This window comes from Cajanus cajan, chromosome 2 (genome assembly GCF_000230855.2).
Source record: "Cajanus cajan strain Asha chromosome 2, NIPB_CcT2T_4, whole genome shotgun sequence".
NCBI classification, from domain to species: Eukaryota; Viridiplantae; Streptophyta; class Magnoliopsida; order Fabales; family Fabaceae; genus Cajanus; species Cajanus cajan.
Window position 1 is genome coordinate 76,190,802 of NC_138518.1, and position 18,500 is coordinate 76,209,301.

At 27.8% G+C, this 18,500-nt stretch overlaps 2 protein-coding genes across 2 annotated transcripts; one reads left to right on the forward strand and one right to left on the reverse strand.

The window, feature by feature from the left end:
* The first annotated feature begins 7,334 nt into the window (after positions 1 to 7,334).
* Positions 7,335 to 11,358, forward strand: LOC109805603 (protein LURP-one-related 17). The gene is made up of 2 exons (XM_020367756.3): positions 7,335 to 7,700; positions 8,148 to 11,358. The coding sequence occupies exons 1-2, from the start codon at positions 7,419 to 7,421 to the stop codon at positions 8,532 to 8,534; spliced, it is 669 nt and encodes a 222-aa protein (XP_020223345.1). The 5' UTR covers positions 7,335 to 7,418; the 3' UTR covers positions 8,535 to 11,358.
* Positions 9,176 to 14,237, reverse strand: LOC109805602 (uncharacterized). The gene is made up of 7 exons (XM_020367754.3): positions 13,924 to 14,237; positions 12,581 to 12,919; positions 12,333 to 12,488; positions 11,017 to 11,357; positions 10,271 to 10,778; positions 10,104 to 10,136; positions 9,176 to 9,955 (listed from the first exon to the last, which is right to left on the reverse strand). The coding sequence occupies exons 1-7, from the start codon at positions 14,009 to 14,011 to the stop codon at positions 9,438 to 9,440; spliced, it is 1,983 nt and encodes a 660-aa protein (XP_020223343.1). The 5' UTR covers positions 14,012 to 14,237; the 3' UTR covers positions 9,176 to 9,437.
* Between the last annotated feature and the right edge of the window lie 4,263 nt (positions 14,238 to 18,500).

Below are 18,500 nucleotides of genomic sequence, written 5' to 3' on the forward strand. Positions count from 1 at the left end.
CATATATATATATATATATATATAATGAATAAATTATTTTGATTAAAAATTAAAATTACATTTTTATGATTTAATTAGTTAGAAAACTATTTCATATGTAAATGAAAAAAATTACGCTAAACATATTATTCAAAGTAATTACAGAAATCTGTACGTAAATACAAACGAGTCATTTGGTTGGAAAGGATAACAACTATGATAGCATTCTTTGATCACATAAAATAAAGCAGAATAATGTGTCTCTTAATTATGATATTTTGGTTGAAAATGTTTAAAGCATTGTTTTAGTTGGATAGCAACAGTGAAAACACTGCAGCAGTGAAGAGCATCTATAATATGTAAATCGGATTCGGATCCTCTGACTTTGAGATATCAAAGTTATGGTAACTTAATACATTTCAATCGTTGGATTTGTAATAATAGATCAGATTGTGACACGTGTACAAAATATATTTTAACTTAAATGTACACGTGTCACAATCTGATCTACTATTACAAATCCAATGGTTTAAATGTGTAAAGTTACCCTAACTTTCCCCCTCTAAAGTCAGGAGATCTATTTCCATGTAAATCGTTTTCTGGGGAGAAAAGAAGAGAAGAAGTGTGCAAATGCAGGCTAATGGTTTTCGTATGCGGCACCTGTAAGTGGAAAGCCGTGTTTGAAAAAGAAGCAAAGCAGGTAGATATAGGTCGAGATAACATAGCAACATGCAGATTAATTATGACGCAAAGACAATATATATATCACATGCATGTGTAGGAATAGTTCCCGAATTTATTTTAGATGAAGTTCGGAGATAGAAAAAGTAGATTTCTGAGAAAATACGTTTTTTATTTTTTATTTTTATAAAATGGTAGACACACTTTCATAAAAACACAAATTTGGATCAGATTTTGTATTATTTATACTAACTCACAAAGGTAAATAAAAAATAAAAAAAAAATTGCTCTTATATATTTGAAATGGTATTAATAACACGTGTAAGAGGTGAAAACAGAAAATTAAAGAACGTTGAACAACATCTCCAAATTGTTTCTGTTTTTTATTTCTAAAATACCTATTTTAAAACTTAGTATTTGGATGAGAAATTAATTACTGAGGAGTATAGAATTATTTTAAAAAACAATTTTTTTTAAAAAAAAAGAGGTTTAATTATCTTTTATTTATTGGTTTAGTCATGATGATATTCATCTGACTCCAACCAATCAATTAAAAATTTACAGGTTTGTAGTGGATAAGTTAGAATTTTGTTTAAGGATTTAATTTATAATAAATTAATTATTAATTTTATCTTTGAACTATGTTTTTTTCTCTAAACAAATAAAGTTATTTAAGTAATTTTAAAGTATTGAATATCCGCTACTAATTAACTAAGATTCATTTTTTTTCAAAACATTCATCTTCTCACAAATTTCATTATTCATTTTTAAATAAATAAAATATAACAACATCATGTATTCTCTCATAAATTCTATGTAAATCTTCCATTTTGTGTATAACTTTTTAATAAGTTATTTATTATGTTTTTTTTATTAAAAAATATATATTTGTTTATTAGATAGGAATTACTATTTTTTTTATCACTTTTCTCATTAACTTAATAATAAAAATAAAATAATTATATATTTTTTTATAAGATATGATATTTTTATAACTATTTAAATTGATAAATTATAAAATTGCATTACTAATATTTTAATACGATTTTTAACTTCTACGTATGACAAATTATTTAAGAAAAATAATGCTATATATGTTTTTTTTATTGTTTTCTACTTTATTTATATGTTAATTTTAATTATTATTTTGATTGTTAATTTAATTTGTTTTTACTATGATAAATCATAAAAGGTATATTTTACACTTGTTTTGTATATAATTTAATCATATGTAAATTGTTAATTTGTTATTTTAAATTATATATAAAATTTTAATAAAAAATATTTTGTAAAAAATATTTATACTTAAAAAAGTAATATTGTAATCAAACATAAATTTTTTTATATTTTCTTAATCTTTATGAGTAATCAAATGAATTTTGGTTATTCATAAGAATCATGATTTTTAAGATTTATAATTGGTTACAATTATATTTTTATATAGTTTAAAATTTCTCCCCTACCAAAGTCTCCCAAGTGTAATTGTTGGGAATATGATGAGAGAAAAACTATTAAAAAAAAATAGTAATGGGTCACCAATAAATCACCAATACCTTGGAAGAGTTTTTTAAAAAATATTTTTTAATCCCTATAGTCTTACTTACTTTACATTTTAGTTTCTATAGTTTAAAATAGACATTTTTGGTCCACATATTTACATTTTTTAATCCATATAATTTAAGATAGGTTTTTTTAGTTCATATATCTTAAGTTTTTTAATTTTATTAGTTTTTATTGTTAATTTTTTTTAACTTTGTCTCTTTCATGTTGGTATGATAAATATATTAATTCAATTTTATGTATCTGCTGTCAAATTTATTTTGTTGGAATCACTTTAAATTAAGTCTCTAGAAGTTTCATATCTCTTTTCTACTCTTTGACATTCATTATTGAGATATTAATTTTTTATCTTCAAAAAATTAAAGACCTCTATTATGTCAAAATAAAACAGAAAATGTTAAAAAATAATTATGGAAATTTAAAAAAATATAAAATTGTAAATATAAAAGTGAAAAAATTATTTAAATTATAAGAACTAAAAAAGATTAAAAAAAATAAGTATATAAATTAAAAAAAATCTATTTTAAATTATGTAGATTAAAAAGTAAAACAAATTCAGCTATAATCACTAAAAACATATTTTAAGTCTTAACTCTTTTTTTTTTTTAAACCAAAGAAAAACTTTATATTAACAAAAGAAAGCTACGATGTACTGTGCAAATTCAAAAGTACGATGTACTATGTTCTCGTTTTCTTTTTAAATTCAATCTTACATCATACATAATTACTTTATTTTATTTTTTTATTAATATTTTATATTAATGATTACGGTGATGAATCCAAAATCTCAAAATCTTAAGTTAGTGAAGGTAGTTATTTTAAAAATAATTTTCTCTAATCATTATCATTATATACAAAAATAAAATATAAATATCACATATTAAATTAAGAAGTGTAAGATATAATATTTTAAAAAATATATTAATAATTGAATTAAAATAAGAATAATATTTATCTACCTTGATTATAATATAAGTCTTGTTTGATATTCATTCAGATAAAAAAGAATGGCATGAGATGTTCATGCATGGTAATGATAATGATAGGAATATATGTTAATTTTAGTGACACAGCTGCCTACTATTTTAAGCGATGTCGATGAGAACGGAGATGGCTTCGTTAGTGAACAATACATGATAAGATTAATCTTTTCTTTTCTTTTTCTTTTCTTTTTTTCTTTTGTGAAATGATGTTACATTATTGTTTATATGGATTATGCCTATGGCGTAGAATAGTTACACCACTCACACTTCAAAAATCCATTTTATTGAATTCAACGAGTTTATACTTTCTTTTATTTGGAGTGCAAAAAAACAAGTTGCTACAGAAGTGTTTGAACATATTTCAAATTTTAAATTATTTTAATAATCCATTATACAATCAGTTATTGTTATAATTAATTACATTTGTAATCATTATTTTTATTTAAATGAGTGTGTTGAAAAGTAAATGCGATCAAAATCAATGTTTACGTAGTAAATCCATGAACAAGAGTATAAAATTATTACGGAAATAGCCGATAGTGAAAAAGTTGTTTAGACATCGAAGGATAATTTGAGAATAACATTTTTTTCGGGGAGGGCAAAATGATAGAAAAATAATCATAAATTTCAATTTTTTAGACGTATGAAAATGATTTATTTGAAAAAAGAAATAGCTGATGTCGCCAACACATTGATTATTTTTTAAATAATTTTAAAAAACATTTGAAATCTAATGATTTCAATTGTTGCAAATACACTAGTTATTTAATTATACTTATTAAATACTTTAAATTATTAAAATATTTTGAATAAAAACATTAATTGATTTTACGTTTTGTATTTATATCTTTAATAATTATTATTATTTGTAATTAAGACTAGTTTATATTTATATTTCAATTATCAATATTATTTATTAAATACGAACCATTACTTAAAATAATATTTCTTTTTGGAAATTTTTAGTTAAAGTGTTTATATGATTTTTTTAAAACTTTTTATTTAATCTAATTTTTTTATTTATTCAACTCTTTTAACATAGAAATTATATTGCTCGAAAACATTTTGAGTCAGTTTTTTATTATTAGAGATCACTTTGACTTCTTGTATAATTTAATTTTTTTATTTAAAATTTTTGTTTATGAAATAAATTTTAATATTTTATAATAAAAAATTAATAATTAAAAATAATATTGTATTATAGTTTAAATTATTTATCATAAATCTAAAATACAATTTATATGTTTTAAAATACCTATTCATACAAAACTTAAATATAATTTATATACTTAAATATAATATTTATTCATCTATAATTTATTATTAACTTTTGTACATATAATAAATATTTAAATTGTGAAATGCACATAGTTAAAATAGTAGTGTTGAATAATTCAAAATTAATTTATCAGAATTATGGTTTCTCAACTTTAAATTAATATTTCAGCCTCTGTATTTTTAACACAGCACTTCTTACTTTGCAGTCTGAACTGTAATTTTATTTAATCGTGATTGCGATGTCTTTAATAATTAACAGCAACAATGCCCCCTCTCCTTTGCCGTAATAATTTGTAGAATATATATTACGTGCAATTTGCAAAACGGGCCCATTACCGTCCTTTGCTATGTTTACTTACGAAATAATCAAAAGAGAATTTAGTCAAAAAGTTTAGTTTGGAAAATTACAAATTTAGTTTGATCACTCTATAGCTCAGTGGTGACGATGAGTCCTATAATTTCAATATGTTCCCTTTTCCGTCTCTTTCGCATTCCAATTTCAAACCCTTGTCGCCCCACGCGTCACCATTCTCCAACACTCGTTACTTACTAAGGATTTCCACATCCACTGTTTTTTTCTCAAAATCTCTTTTCACACGTGTGTGTACATAATTTTAACAATAGGTAAAAACAATGGATAACTAAAGTCATTCATCTAAAGTGCAAAAAAAAAAACCTACTTAAATTCGTTTCTATTACATATAACATTAATTCTTGAGTCAGCATCATATAATATCGCGTGTATTATTTTAGTGAACTATAACTTCTATAATTGATCCCCATGACTGAATTAATGAATTTGTTACAAACCCTTCTACATGAATGATAAGATGAAATTTATTTTGTACATTTATCCCGGATCCTGAATATATGCGAAGATCTCAGTCTAACTGACCTACCTTTATTTTCCGGTAAATTTTTAGATCAAATTTAGATTTTATCTCTTAAAGGATTCTTTTTTTCATTTTCCCTATTCACTTGAGAATTTAGATACTACTTTTCATATTTTATCACCATACAAATCTGTGTAAAGAATGCTTCTTCAAATATGATTATTGAATCTCATGCATCAATCAAATTCTCTTACAATTACTATTTTTCTTCATCATTTAAACATTAAAATATATTTATAAGTAAATTTCACTCTTCATTGACTTAGAGTCTAAAAGTGAATTACCAATAAGATTAAAAGCAATATATTTACGGCATATTTGACAAAAAAAAAATTAGAAGGTTCTTAAATGTGTATATTTGTTATCAGATCAATTAACTTAATAGTATTTACATGTTTGTTATCAAAAACAAATAAACACACGAATCTCGTCACAAATATAAATTATGACATAAACATTTAATACAATACGACTAATGTCTAATTTATATAACATTAGAACTACATACACATAAAAAAGAATTCCAACAAAATAAAATATGAGTAACGCAATAAAGTATCTAAATTGGTATATTCACTTTTTTAAACAAGTTTTTCATATTTTTCAATGATAATAAAACTAATAAAAAGTGAGAACATAAAATTTTCTATTATATTTTAAGTAAAACTTATCTAAAAGTTAAAAAAAAATGATTTTTCTCTAATAATATTAATGTGTCTATCCATAAGAAGACAACTCAAGTATCTAAGTTGTGTAAAGTTGTTACTTAAAGTATCCAAATCAACAAAAATGATTTTTTTTAATTAAACACCTAATTAGAAATATGTGACATGTGTTAAACAAATGTCATACAATGACAATATTGAAAATATGTTTGATATTTGGAACAAGAAAAGTGTTTATACTTCATAACTTACGAGTAGGCATGGTAATCTAACTCGATCATGTGAATACTCGTCCAAACTTGTCTCAATTTGGACGAGGAAAGCCCGTGTTGATCGGTTTGAGTTCAGGTTTGGATTTTTTTCAATTGATAAAATTGGAGACAAGGGCAGGGACAAGGATATTAATACCCCTACTCATCTCCGCCTCCGTACTCGCCCCCATACTCGCCCCGCCCCAGTTAATAATATAATTAAAAAATTATTCTTATATATATAAAAACTAAAATTAGAAACTTTTATATGTAAAAAAATTTGTATTATCTTATTTATTTATTTATTTTTAAAATCTTTTCATATTTATTAGAAATAAAAGAAAAAAAAATGATTCAGAAGCGAGGACGGGGCAGAGAAACCCGAAACTCATCAAGGACGGAGATTGATACTCAAATTTTACTCTTAACGGGTATGGGAGCAGGGGCAGAGGCGTGGAACATAAAACTCGTCTCCACCCCGCCCTGTTACCATGCCTACTTACGAGAAGTTACTTATATAAACAAATATTCTTATAATTCTAAATAATTATGAAACAATTGTAAGATCCATTTAAATTTTTAAGAGTTGTACTGCTTGAGTGAAAACTTGTTGGGAGTTCTTAAATCTCATTTGACATCATAAGTCGCAATAAAAAGTAGTGAAGCAACTCAACTATAGTTGCAGCAAGATGCTCTTAATTAAAGTAAAGGTGTGAACAAATGTGAATGCAAGTGATGTTTACCAAGTAGTCATTTAGATGTAGTGGTCATATTTCAAATTCTACCTAATAGTAGTTTTTTTAAAGAAAAAGAAAATTACAAAAGTAAAAGTGAAGAAAACAATGCATCTGGTCCTAAACCGTGGAACTTTTCATAAAGACACATAAGCGTTCTCGTCGCACACTAGCCTCCAAAAGTTGCAATGTGCGCAACTGCTAATAGACCCGTATTGTAGAGCACACTTTTTATTCATCGGAAACGTGTCCATGGCAAGTGCCGTAAACACGTAGACCATGTTACTTGTTCCTATAAATATAACATAAAAAAACCCCTTAGAAATATTGCACCGAACGCCAACTAGATAAGAGGCCGAAGTGAATAGTGAATAGAAAGAGTTAGAGCAGAGAGATGTTTCCTGGGTTCAAATTTCTATCAAGAGCAGTGCATGAAGAACTAGAAAGTGAGCATGATGGGGAAAGAAACAAGTACCCTTTAACAGAAGCAAGTTTGTGCACGTCCCTCACACTAACAGTTTGGAGAAAATCCCTTGTGATTAGTTGTAAAGGATTCACTGTCATCGATTCATATGGAAATCTGGCGTATCGGGTTGATAATTACATCGTGCACCCCAACGAACTCATTCTTATGAACGCTTCAGGAAACTCTCTCCTCACCATGCGCCGCTCCAGGGTATCTATCTTCATCTTTCTTCTTCCTATGCATTTATGCATAACTTGATTAAGCGCCAACTATTTATCGTGTAACTCTGGAAGTGTTATGAATTTGTAAGTTGTTTTTATAATTAAAAGAAAAAAAAAATATGGTTGAGTTGTTTTGACAAGTTAGGCTGTTGAGGTGCACGTGGAAAACAAATTGGATATATAAATTATTTTCATAAAATCTCTCTCACAAGATAAGTCCAAACAAAATTTAAGTAAGATCTTTCCGGCACACTTTTATGCCCATAGCTAATTAAGACATGAAAATAAAATGGCAAAATTTATCATTGCAAAATCACAATAAAGACATAGGGAACAACCATTATTGCATTGCACTAACTAAAACTTGTGAATGATATTTTGACTGTTATATATAAAATGGTATTGTTGATAACATGTTGGTTTGATTTGATTGCAGAAGCTAGGATTAGTAGATAGCTGGTTTGTGTATGAAGGAGAAAAGGGGAAGCAGGGCAGGAGTAAGTCAAGAGAGAGTCCAGTTTGTTGTGTGAAGAAGCGTGTGAATATTTTAGACGGAAAACCCAAGGTTCAGGCCTACGTGTACCGCGTAGCCTCGGATTCAGATAAACGACAAGCGGCGTTAACGGTTGAAGGTTCCTATGCACATAGGACGTGTAAAGTGTTGGATAAGTACAAGAGGGCCGTAGCTGAAATCAAGAGAAAGGAGGCCAATACCAAAGACGTCTCTTTCGGGATAGAGATTTTTCAGTTAGTTGTTCACCCTGGCTTTGATCCTACCTTTGCCATGGCACTCGTTTTACTACTGGATCAAATGTTTTCATAATACTCTTCATAGAGTAACACATTTCTAGTCTCTGTATCAGTATACCATTTTCCTCGAACGGCACTGTAAATCAGCACACGAGAGATATATAAAAAGAGAAAAAGCATTGAAATACTATGTTTAGTTTTACATCATCCAACACTAAACGCGTGTCAAGCAAGAAGCTACAGAGACAGACAGTAGCTTCCACATTTTTTTTTCATTTTTATGTGGAAAAGCTGCTGTAGTAATGTCACATACATTCACTTCGTGGAACCAAACATGTGGTTAATCTGTCAAAGCATATGTTACTAATGTTAGGATGAATTCATTTCCTACCTATGCTTCAAGAGGCTGACTTTGCAAACAGTTCAAATCATCAGACTGCATCCTCGCTATAAATGTAAAAAGAACGAAAACCTTTTCAATTCAATACATAACGAATAAATAATACAAGCCTTGCCCAGCAGCACATAATGCATGAGGAAGGAATTCTATCATTTTACCATATTTCTAAAACAAGGTTATATGCAAATGTTGGTGGGCACTGCTGAAAGTTACACCTGCACATAGCCGCGAACCTAGCATTAATGAATTTAGCAATTACAGCAGGGTAAAAAAAAAGTATAAGAAGCATATTATAGAATGATAGTTGCATGCAGTTCATAAAAGATACGACAGGACTTAATCTCACTATTGCTTCGTACTCTGCGGTAAGCAAAGAATTCTGCTGTTTTATACACCTGTTTTAATGTTACAACATTTGAATCATGTTTGGCCCTGAACAGAACGCTAGCAATAAATTCATCGTAGGCTTGCAGCCACAACATAACAATATGTACAAAGCAGCTTTTTACTAACCTAACACATGCTAATCACACAACAGCTGCCAGCTGCTGATGTGTCTACAATCTAATTGTTTGATCAATCTGTGTTGTCTCGTCCTCTTTTCCAATCCATCACTACTAATTTTCCAACCTGATGCTGACCATCATAAGCCTTATCCAAATCCCTTGCAGGCGGGGGCATCATACAATGTTGCTTCAAGATGCTGGCATTTGTACGTTTGTTTTCCACAAACGAGTCCCTAACTTGTTTACTAGGTAATGACCTACTTGATTTTGAAATAGGCCATACAATGTGTCCTTTCTTAACATTATTGGAGTGACCACTGTTCTTATTCTCGACTATGGAATGCCTTGGCCTCTTTGAGGGAATTATATGCTCCACACTTCTGGCCACCATGTCAGATCCGATCACTGAAATTGATCTTGAAGACATTTCTTCAAGTTTCTCATTTGATTTAAAATGGCAAGCTTTCATGGCCTTGTGTGAAGTTTTCCTTTGCCATCTTAAAATTCCATCTGAGCTCTGCCTCGGTGAGTGAGTAGCAATTTCACAGAGTGTTTGAGCAGCAGTTAATATTCTTGGGCAACGCTCATCTGTCACAAACAAGACTGTTAAGCAAGAGGTCTTAACTTTTTTTTGGTCACAACAGGAGGTCTTACTCTACTAGAAACTACAGATGTACAAAAAAATAGTCAAACAAGTGTACACATGCAAAATGTGTTGTTCTCAGTGACAACATACCATTTTCTTTAGTATCAACTTGGCCTCCAAATTCTGTATTTTCAGGAAAGAGATCAGTCAGATGATTCTGCAAGAGAGAGAGAGAGAGAGAAGGGGGAGAAGAGAAGACAAAAAAGGAAGTATGGATAAACAATAACAAATTCAGGGAGCCTAAGAAATTTTTTTACCTGCTTTAACCTTGGAATCTTCTGAACATGATACAGATGATGAAGAATCCAACTGATGGAAAGGAAGGTTAGCAAATAAAGATTGGAAATTTGTTTTGTCTGAACTACCAGATGAAGGAACAAGGCTCTGATCATAACTGAACGAATCAAGGTTTGTGAAGAAACTGCGATCAATATTTGTAGAGCTAGCAATGACACCTACCCTCGTCCATTTACCTTGGCACATGCTTCTACTTGTTGATAACTTAACTGTGTCGGAATTAGTTCTAGAATGACCACCAAAAGCATGTGACCATGGAAAGGCTGGCAGGCTTGGTCGACGAGATACCTGCTTTCCTGATCGTTGGTCATTACTATTTTTTGTGGTAATGGCAAGCTTGGACACATCAAGCAGCAAAGACTCCAAATCCTGGAATGGATGGAGTGCAATTTGTTCCATAACATCCTTAGGTTGACGTAATGGGAAGTCAAGTGGACTAGTTGTACTTTCTGTTTCACTACAAGGATCCTGGATATGAAGCACAAGTACAAAGTGCCATTAACATTATAAACAGTTTAATTATTAATGGAAGTAAATTAGTATAGGCATAAATAACCAAGCAAAGGCAAAACGTTTCCATGACTGGAGAAGCCAAATATGATGATGCAGCCTATTTTGTAGCATATATGTAGCGATTCATTAAAATTCAAATACTATTTTATTAAAGTCAAAAAATGAATGTCTACTTGAAACATTTGATACTAACCTTCTGATAGGAAAACATGTCTGTTGTGCAAGACTGCTCTTTATCCCCATTACCAACACTTTCAACTGCACAAACTGAGGTCAATTGGGAAGTGGACATTTTCATGTTGGACGAGTAATTGATGTCAGACATATTTTGGGACTGAATAGGTTTTGGGAACTGAAGGATAGAACATGCCTTTCTAACTGAACTCAAAAAACTTTCATTCATACTTGATGTTTTCTTCCCTTTATCTTTGCTTAAAACGGGGCAGTCAAAAGTGCCCTTAAGCAGCTCATTTAATGGTGGTTCTTCCATAAGCTTTGTGATATCATGAAAATCATGTTTCAGTCCATACAACCCTGGAAACAGTTTCCAAAAATATCCATGCAAATTAAATTAGTAATCAAAGTTATACAGCATACAAGAACGCAAAAAAAAAAAAGTATTCTGGTAGAGAAGCTGAGCTTTATTAAACTCTTAAGTATTGATAAAACAGCTTATATTTGTTTCTTCAAATCGTAGATTAATGATGCGGTGCCAGAACATACATCATTTGCTGATGTATGGCTGCATGTGGGTTAGGTATTAACAATCAGACATATAGCTAACTGATACAAAATCATATTACTAGGGGAAGCCGTAATTCTGATATTCTTGCGTAAAGAGATGGCTCAGAAATGAATAGTGAAAATTATAATTGACTAGAATAAATGATACGTTAAAGTTCTAAAAGTGCAAATAGCTGAACATTAATAAACTGAATCAACAGTGGCTCAAATATAGCCAAAATGATATTGAATTCAAGATTCAAGAAAAATAATGTAAAATGGTGCAATTCTCAAGAAATCAAGGTGTTATTGCAAGACTGTGGTTCATGTATATCTGTTATAAACAATATAAGCACGCCTGATTGCTTTCAAGCTGGATAAGCACATAACCAAAATAGGCCTATCATTACAACCACAGTGGTAAAAGCGCCTATCATTACAACCACAGTGGTAAAAGCAAAGCCTCAGTTGCATCATGAACTTAGTTTTTAAATAGAATACACAATGTATATCCACACAGCAGAATAGTTCCGTAAACAACTTCAGATGAGTTTTCTCAAATATTAAATCGAATGACCTGAATTGATAGATAACTGAAATAAAAATGCAACACACGAATCAGATAACAAAAAGGTTAAATGAAATCACAGCTAACGTTCAATCAAAAATTCACACTATGCAACATACACAGTAAATAAATAAATGGAAAAAATAAAGCTCACGAAGAAAGGGAAACTACAGAAGATTTATGAAGAGAACGATAGGCCTAACAATCATTTGACATACCAAAAAAGTTGCTCCCTCCACAAGTAGAACTGAAGATTGATGCACCCATCTTCATAGTGGATGACTCAAATTTTGCCTTTGCAGAAGGCACTTTAAAATTCCTCTTATCACCACGCTTGTTAGGATTGCTCTTTTGCTTTGGCAATTGACTTTTGTCTACACCAAAAGATAGTCAAGGAACCAAAAAAGTTAAGAGCATATAGATAGAATTTAGAAAGCCAAATATGGCTTATTTGGGGGCAAAATACCTGGAGAAGTACAGTTTAAATTATGTGATCCAAGTTTATCAAAAATGTCCTTTGACTCCTCAATTCCATTAAGGCTGAAAGAATCTTCTGATTGGGACATCCGTGGCCTCTTTGAACATGAACTATTACTCCTGTTTGATTTTGATGTTTTTCGTTGTAATGGTACTCCTTCTGGTCTGGAAGTAATTACAGGACAATTTTTGCCATTACCACTAGGTGCATTTTTTGACGCCTCTTCACCCTTGAGATGGGGCAGTTGACTAGAATTCTTAGAGAGTTGAGTTTCTATAAATTTATTGCAGGAGGGAAACTCAGCTACAGTTTTTATACTTGCAACATCTGGCACAATAACAGTGAGTCGATAAAGTCATGTAATAATGAATAAAAAAGCAAAAACGAGTGTGTCAAAAGTTAAGACTGAAATTAATAGGCTAAACCCAAACCCAAAAAAGGGACGATTCAACCAATACAACATGCATCCATAAAACGGATATCAGATACCGTTGGATGAATACTTAAGACAGTTAAAGCAACAGATATTTAATAGGATGAATACTTAAGACAGTTAAAGCAACAGCTATTTAATGTTAAACGGATATCAGATAGCATTGGATAATTACTCAAGACAGTTTGAGTAACAGCTATTTATTGAAACTTAAAAAAAGCAAAGTGTGAAAGAAGCACATTGGTTTAATATCGCCACTTGTCTGCGGGATAACTCAAATCCAAGCATTGAGCAAATAGAGTGAGCATCTCCACCACTAAGCATAGTCCTCCCAACACTTTATACAATCCAACAACTTCCTCTCTCATTAACCGGAAAAATAATATCAAGATGTTTCCATATTCAACATCAAGCCCAACATTCTGTTATCCATCTAATGGATGTCATACACAAGAGTAAGAATTCAACCTTCTGTTATCTATCTAATGGATGTTATTGACAAGTGTAAGAATTACACGACCGTAGCCTAGTCAGAGCACTTCTCACTAGGTCCAATTTGAGTTGTAGTGAAGTGATAATTACGAATATCACTGTCGACTGTCGAAGACAGTCCAACAACTCATAAATTATAATCTAAATAATGGAGAAAGCAACTTTATCGTAGCAATTACATTTTCCCAGCTTCTAAATTTGCATTATTTCATAACGGGTAAGACCACCAGTAAATAAACAACAAAATAGCACAGATCAAATCACCAAAACCACAAAACCAACGACACATACAGCAATAACAAAAAAAAAGGCAACACAAGGATTAGAGAAAGATAACTCGATGACGTAAACAAGAAAATAAAAGAAACATAGATAGAAATTGGGGAAAGAATAATGAGAGAGAAACCATTTGGAATGAGCGAGAAACCCTCGGATCCCATCAATTTGGGCGTGGCTGCGACGTCAAGTGGTAACGGTAATTCGACGGCGTCCATGGACGGAAACCTAAATCCCTTGGTGAATCTGGTGGCGAGTGTGCACGCGAATTTGGAGCGAAGAGAGAGAAAGTGAGTGTTTGGTGCGAAGGAGCATGTTGCGGCTGTTGATGGATTTCTAGGGCAAATTTTGGGATTCAAAGATCGCTATATATAGTTTTCGGGAAATGGTCTCAAGTGTTCCGTCGGTGGGGAATATTCCGGTGAGGGCAATCCCACATTATTTAGAACAGGCTTTTAAGTTTTATCTTCTTTGTGTTGTTTTTTTTTTTAACTTTCTTGACGTGGCATTATCCATTTTGTTCATACATCAATTAATGTAATAATATATTGATTCCGGTTTATTTGGCAAATTAATATAATACTGTTGTCATTTTCCTTCTGTTAAAAATATATTACCTCCCTTTTTATATATAAATAATTAAGCTAGCTAATTTAATTAATAATTTTATAAATTTATATTTTACTATAAAAATATTTTTTGATTTAAATGATTTAATTAGTGATTATATTTAATAGTATTATTTCAAATTCATAAGTTTCATCGGTAGGGATTGATCCACGCTTAAGTAAAGTCAGGGGTTCGAATCCTGTCTTATGTATGCAGCCGTGTTAAATCTTGGAGCCAGCTATCCCACTCTTTGAGGTGCTTCCAACGTAGTGAGGAGATTAGTCACTGCTATCAGCGATAAATACTCCAGAAACGAACAAAAAAAAAATCATAAATTTCATCAAGTATTGTTAATAAACCTTAATGCATCTACTTGCATAAGAGTCAAGTGTTTTATTAATAAATTTAATTGTAAATATAAATTTTTAAAAAATTAAATGTTAATATACTTTAAAGTGATTATATGTTTCTTAAAATTAAAATAAAAAATACTACTTGTTTTTTATATAAATTATAAACTACTATGTTTGATACTTTTACTTACATTTATAATTATTATTTTGCAAAATATTTATAACATTATTTCCAAATAGTTAATGCTAAAAAAAACAACTATTTACATAATTGATGCATAAAAATAATTATTTTTTATCTATATAAGTTACTAGGTTAGCAAGATATTAAAATAAATAAATTAGGATCAAAGATTATAAAAAATAATTTAAAGATTCAAAGATTATTAATAGTGCGGTTATTTCATTAAAAAGGGTAATTTAACTTAAAAAAATAGTAAAATTTAAATTTTATATATTTAAACAATGTGATTATGAGAATTTATATATTTAAAAAATAATGAAAATTGTAAGCAACATGTTAAGTATGGTTAAATTTTGTATATAGTTAAAAAAAATTGCTAACCATGAGACATTTTATACCAAATTGAATGGTTGAGATTGTTTGGATGTAATTTACATTTTTATTCTTATTTTAAAAATGTGAATTGATGACTTTAAAAGTTTTTTTTTAGTGGTTGATAAGATGATGCAATCATTATTGTCGATATTTTTTTTATATTTTTTTAAGTATAGTGGTTTTTTAATTGTAGTGATTTTTTTGTTGTATTGGAAGATTCAACAGCACAAATAACTTGTTCATGGGGTATTGGGATTGAGAAAGAGAAAAACGATGATGTTAATTAAAAATTTTATTAATTGTAGTTGTGACAAAGGTTATTTTTGTAATTGCAAGCATTGATATTTAAATTAAACAAAAATTATTATTTTTAAATATTATTAAAATTTAATGTAAAATAAATTACTTAATAAAATATAAAATTTACTGTCTAAGTGACAAGATATTTGCACAAGTGTTTCATAGTAGAAACATTCAAGAAATATCTATTTGTCAAAATGCCTAAATTTATTAGTCACTTGTGAATTTGATTATATGTTAGTTTATGTTTGATATAAAATTTGAATTAGTTGTGCGACATACGTACGCATTTTCATTCGAATATTAAATCACTTATCAAAAGACATTGAAGCGTTACCATCTCTTACATTCTTGATGAAGGTAACAAGTGTGTTGATTGGTTAGCTAAAAATTGAGCAAAGTCTAATATTTCTGATCTTGATCGGTCACAATATCTTCTATTATACTTACTGATATGAGAGCTTTCAATACAAAGGACCTTATATTTGGATCTATCAGCCAATTCTATCATACTCATTGAATCGACCACTTGTTATGCAATAATGAATTTTCACACACATATTTTCATAATAATAAAATATTTTTTTTTGCTACACACATATTTTCACAATAATAAAATATTTTTTTTTGCTTTATCCTTAAGTCTTTACAATTTTGTTTTTAAACATCATTAAAAAAAACCTTTTAAAAATGAATACTAAATACTTAGTTTCCTCTTTCATATTACAAATCATAAAATTTAAAATGAAGATATTTATGCTAAAAATTAATCTATTTTGTTGAAAAATACGCAACTTAAATTTGTAAGAATACGTTAAACATGTACAGTCAAGACTTGGGCTATTGTTGAACCTCCTTTCTTATAGTCGTTGAGCACTAGTAGTGTTCAGGTATTTTGATATTTAAGTAACTAAATTTTTTAGTAAGAAAACATTATTAAATTGTATTATTAATGCAACTGGAAGTGGGTGTTTAAAAGGAACGTGAATAATAATATTGTTCATTTTAGGTGATATTATAAAATTACTAGATTAAATCGATTTTTTTGAAAAATCTTCTAAATATATTTGGTAATGCTTAAGAAATATATATATTTAAAAGTTAATAAATTAAAATAATCTTAATTTTTTAATAGAGTTGGCTATGTTCATTTTAGAAAAATATTTTTAGTAAATTACTTAAATAAGAATACGTGAAGTTTATAATATATTAGTATTTTAGTCTGTCTAATTTATAAGATAAATATTTATTAAATAACTAAAAATTGTAATAAATTATATATAAATAAATATTATATTTAAATATATTAATCATATTTAAAATCAATATAAGTACATATTTTAAATGTACAAATTATAATTTATATTTAAGATAAATATATATTATTTTTAATAATATGTTTTTATTTATTTATTTTTTTTTAATTATTGATTATTTATTTTAAAAATATTAAAATGTATTTCATTAATATATATAATAAATAAAAATGGATTAGATAGAAAGTTAAAAAGCAAAGAGTTAGACATAAATAATTAATATATTAAACCTAAGATTGAATCATTTAGACTTTACTTACTTCTGACCCAATTAAATTAGTTTAAACCTTAGAATACAGATTAAAAATAAGAATAAATAGAAAATTAAAAAAATTTCTCAAAACATTTGTATCAAAAAATAATTCTTAAAACACTCTTATATAAAATAATCTTATATATATATATATATATATATATATATATTTTTTTTTTTTTGGTACAATAGGACTAAAAAATCAAACTAAAAATCCATGGAAAAGAGAGATTTGAAACACCAGCCAGTAAAGGTATTTGTATTCGTGGAGGAGGGGATAACATGTTTAAAAGAATGTTAATGAATATATTATTAGTATTTCTCTTGTTAAAGATTAAATTGGTATAATTTGAATCATTAAATTATGAAAGAAATAAATTATTATATTTAGTTCAAGATTTTACCTATGTTTATTATCTATTATATATTTTTTCTAAAATATTTTTAATTTTATATTAACGTAAAGTGATTTATTTATTTATTTATTTTGAATGACTAGTTATTTATTCTTATTTAATATTTAACTTTTTCATCACGTTTGATGTCACAAAATAAAAATTAAAAAACTAAGAAATAAATAGAAACAAATATAAAATTAAAATTAAAATAATAAATAAGAAAACATGAGATACTATTTTTTTTATATCCCATGAAAATAATAAAAGTTAAACTTAATTATGTTTTTAATTTATGATGACCGAATTTTGATTTAAGTTAATATAATTTTTTTATATTTTGTAAATATTGATTTTAATTTTTATAAAGTACTTTTATTCTTTGTAAAATGAATATTTTTTTTAGTCATTAAAAAATATTTTTCTTTAATTATCATTCCTTCAAAATCTATAATAATTATTTTTTATCTTTAATAATGATTTTAAAATATATAAATAATATTTATTATAAAAATTCAAAAAACTTTTTTAAAAGATATTATACACTATGATATCACTATAAATTATACATAACATGAAATTGTCATTTAATTTTTTTTAATCAAATATATAAGTAGTTAATAATAATTACAAAATAACGAGATTATAAATAATGATTCTAAATTTTTTTATAAGATAAAAATTAAAGAAACTTTTTTATAAAGATTAAAATAAAAACTTACTTATTTTTTAGAAATTAAAAATATATTTAAACTTAAAATTTATTATCAAATGAACAAGTCAATTAGTGCAAAAATGTTTTTGTTTTTTTAAAGTAAAATTGTTTTTATTGAAAAATAGATAGTCTAAAAAATAATAAAGTTTTAACGAAAAACTTAATTAAAAACTATTGATCAATTTATCAAATAAAAAAATAAAAAAA

Coding starts and splice junctions, on each gene's coding strand:
- LOC109805603 (XM_020367756.3), top strand. CDS start 7,419: ATGTTTCCTGGGTTCAAATTTCTATCAAGAGCAGTGCATGAAGAACTA. Junction 7,701..8,147: donor TCACCATGCGCCGCTCCAGG/GTATCTATCTTC, acceptor ATTTGATTGCAG/AAGCTAGGATTAGTAGATAG.
- LOC109805602 (XM_020367754.3), bottom strand. CDS start 14,011: ATGGACGCCGTCGAATTACCGTTACCACTTGACGTCGCAGCCACGCCC. Junction 12,920..13,923: donor TTTCTCGCTCATTCCAAATG/GTTTCTCTCTCA, acceptor TTATTGTGCCAG/ATGTTGCAAGTATAAAAACT. Junction 10,137..10,270: donor AGATTCCAAGGTTAAAGCAG/GTAAAAAAATTT, acceptor CTGAAAATACAG/AATTTGGAGGCCAAGTTGAT.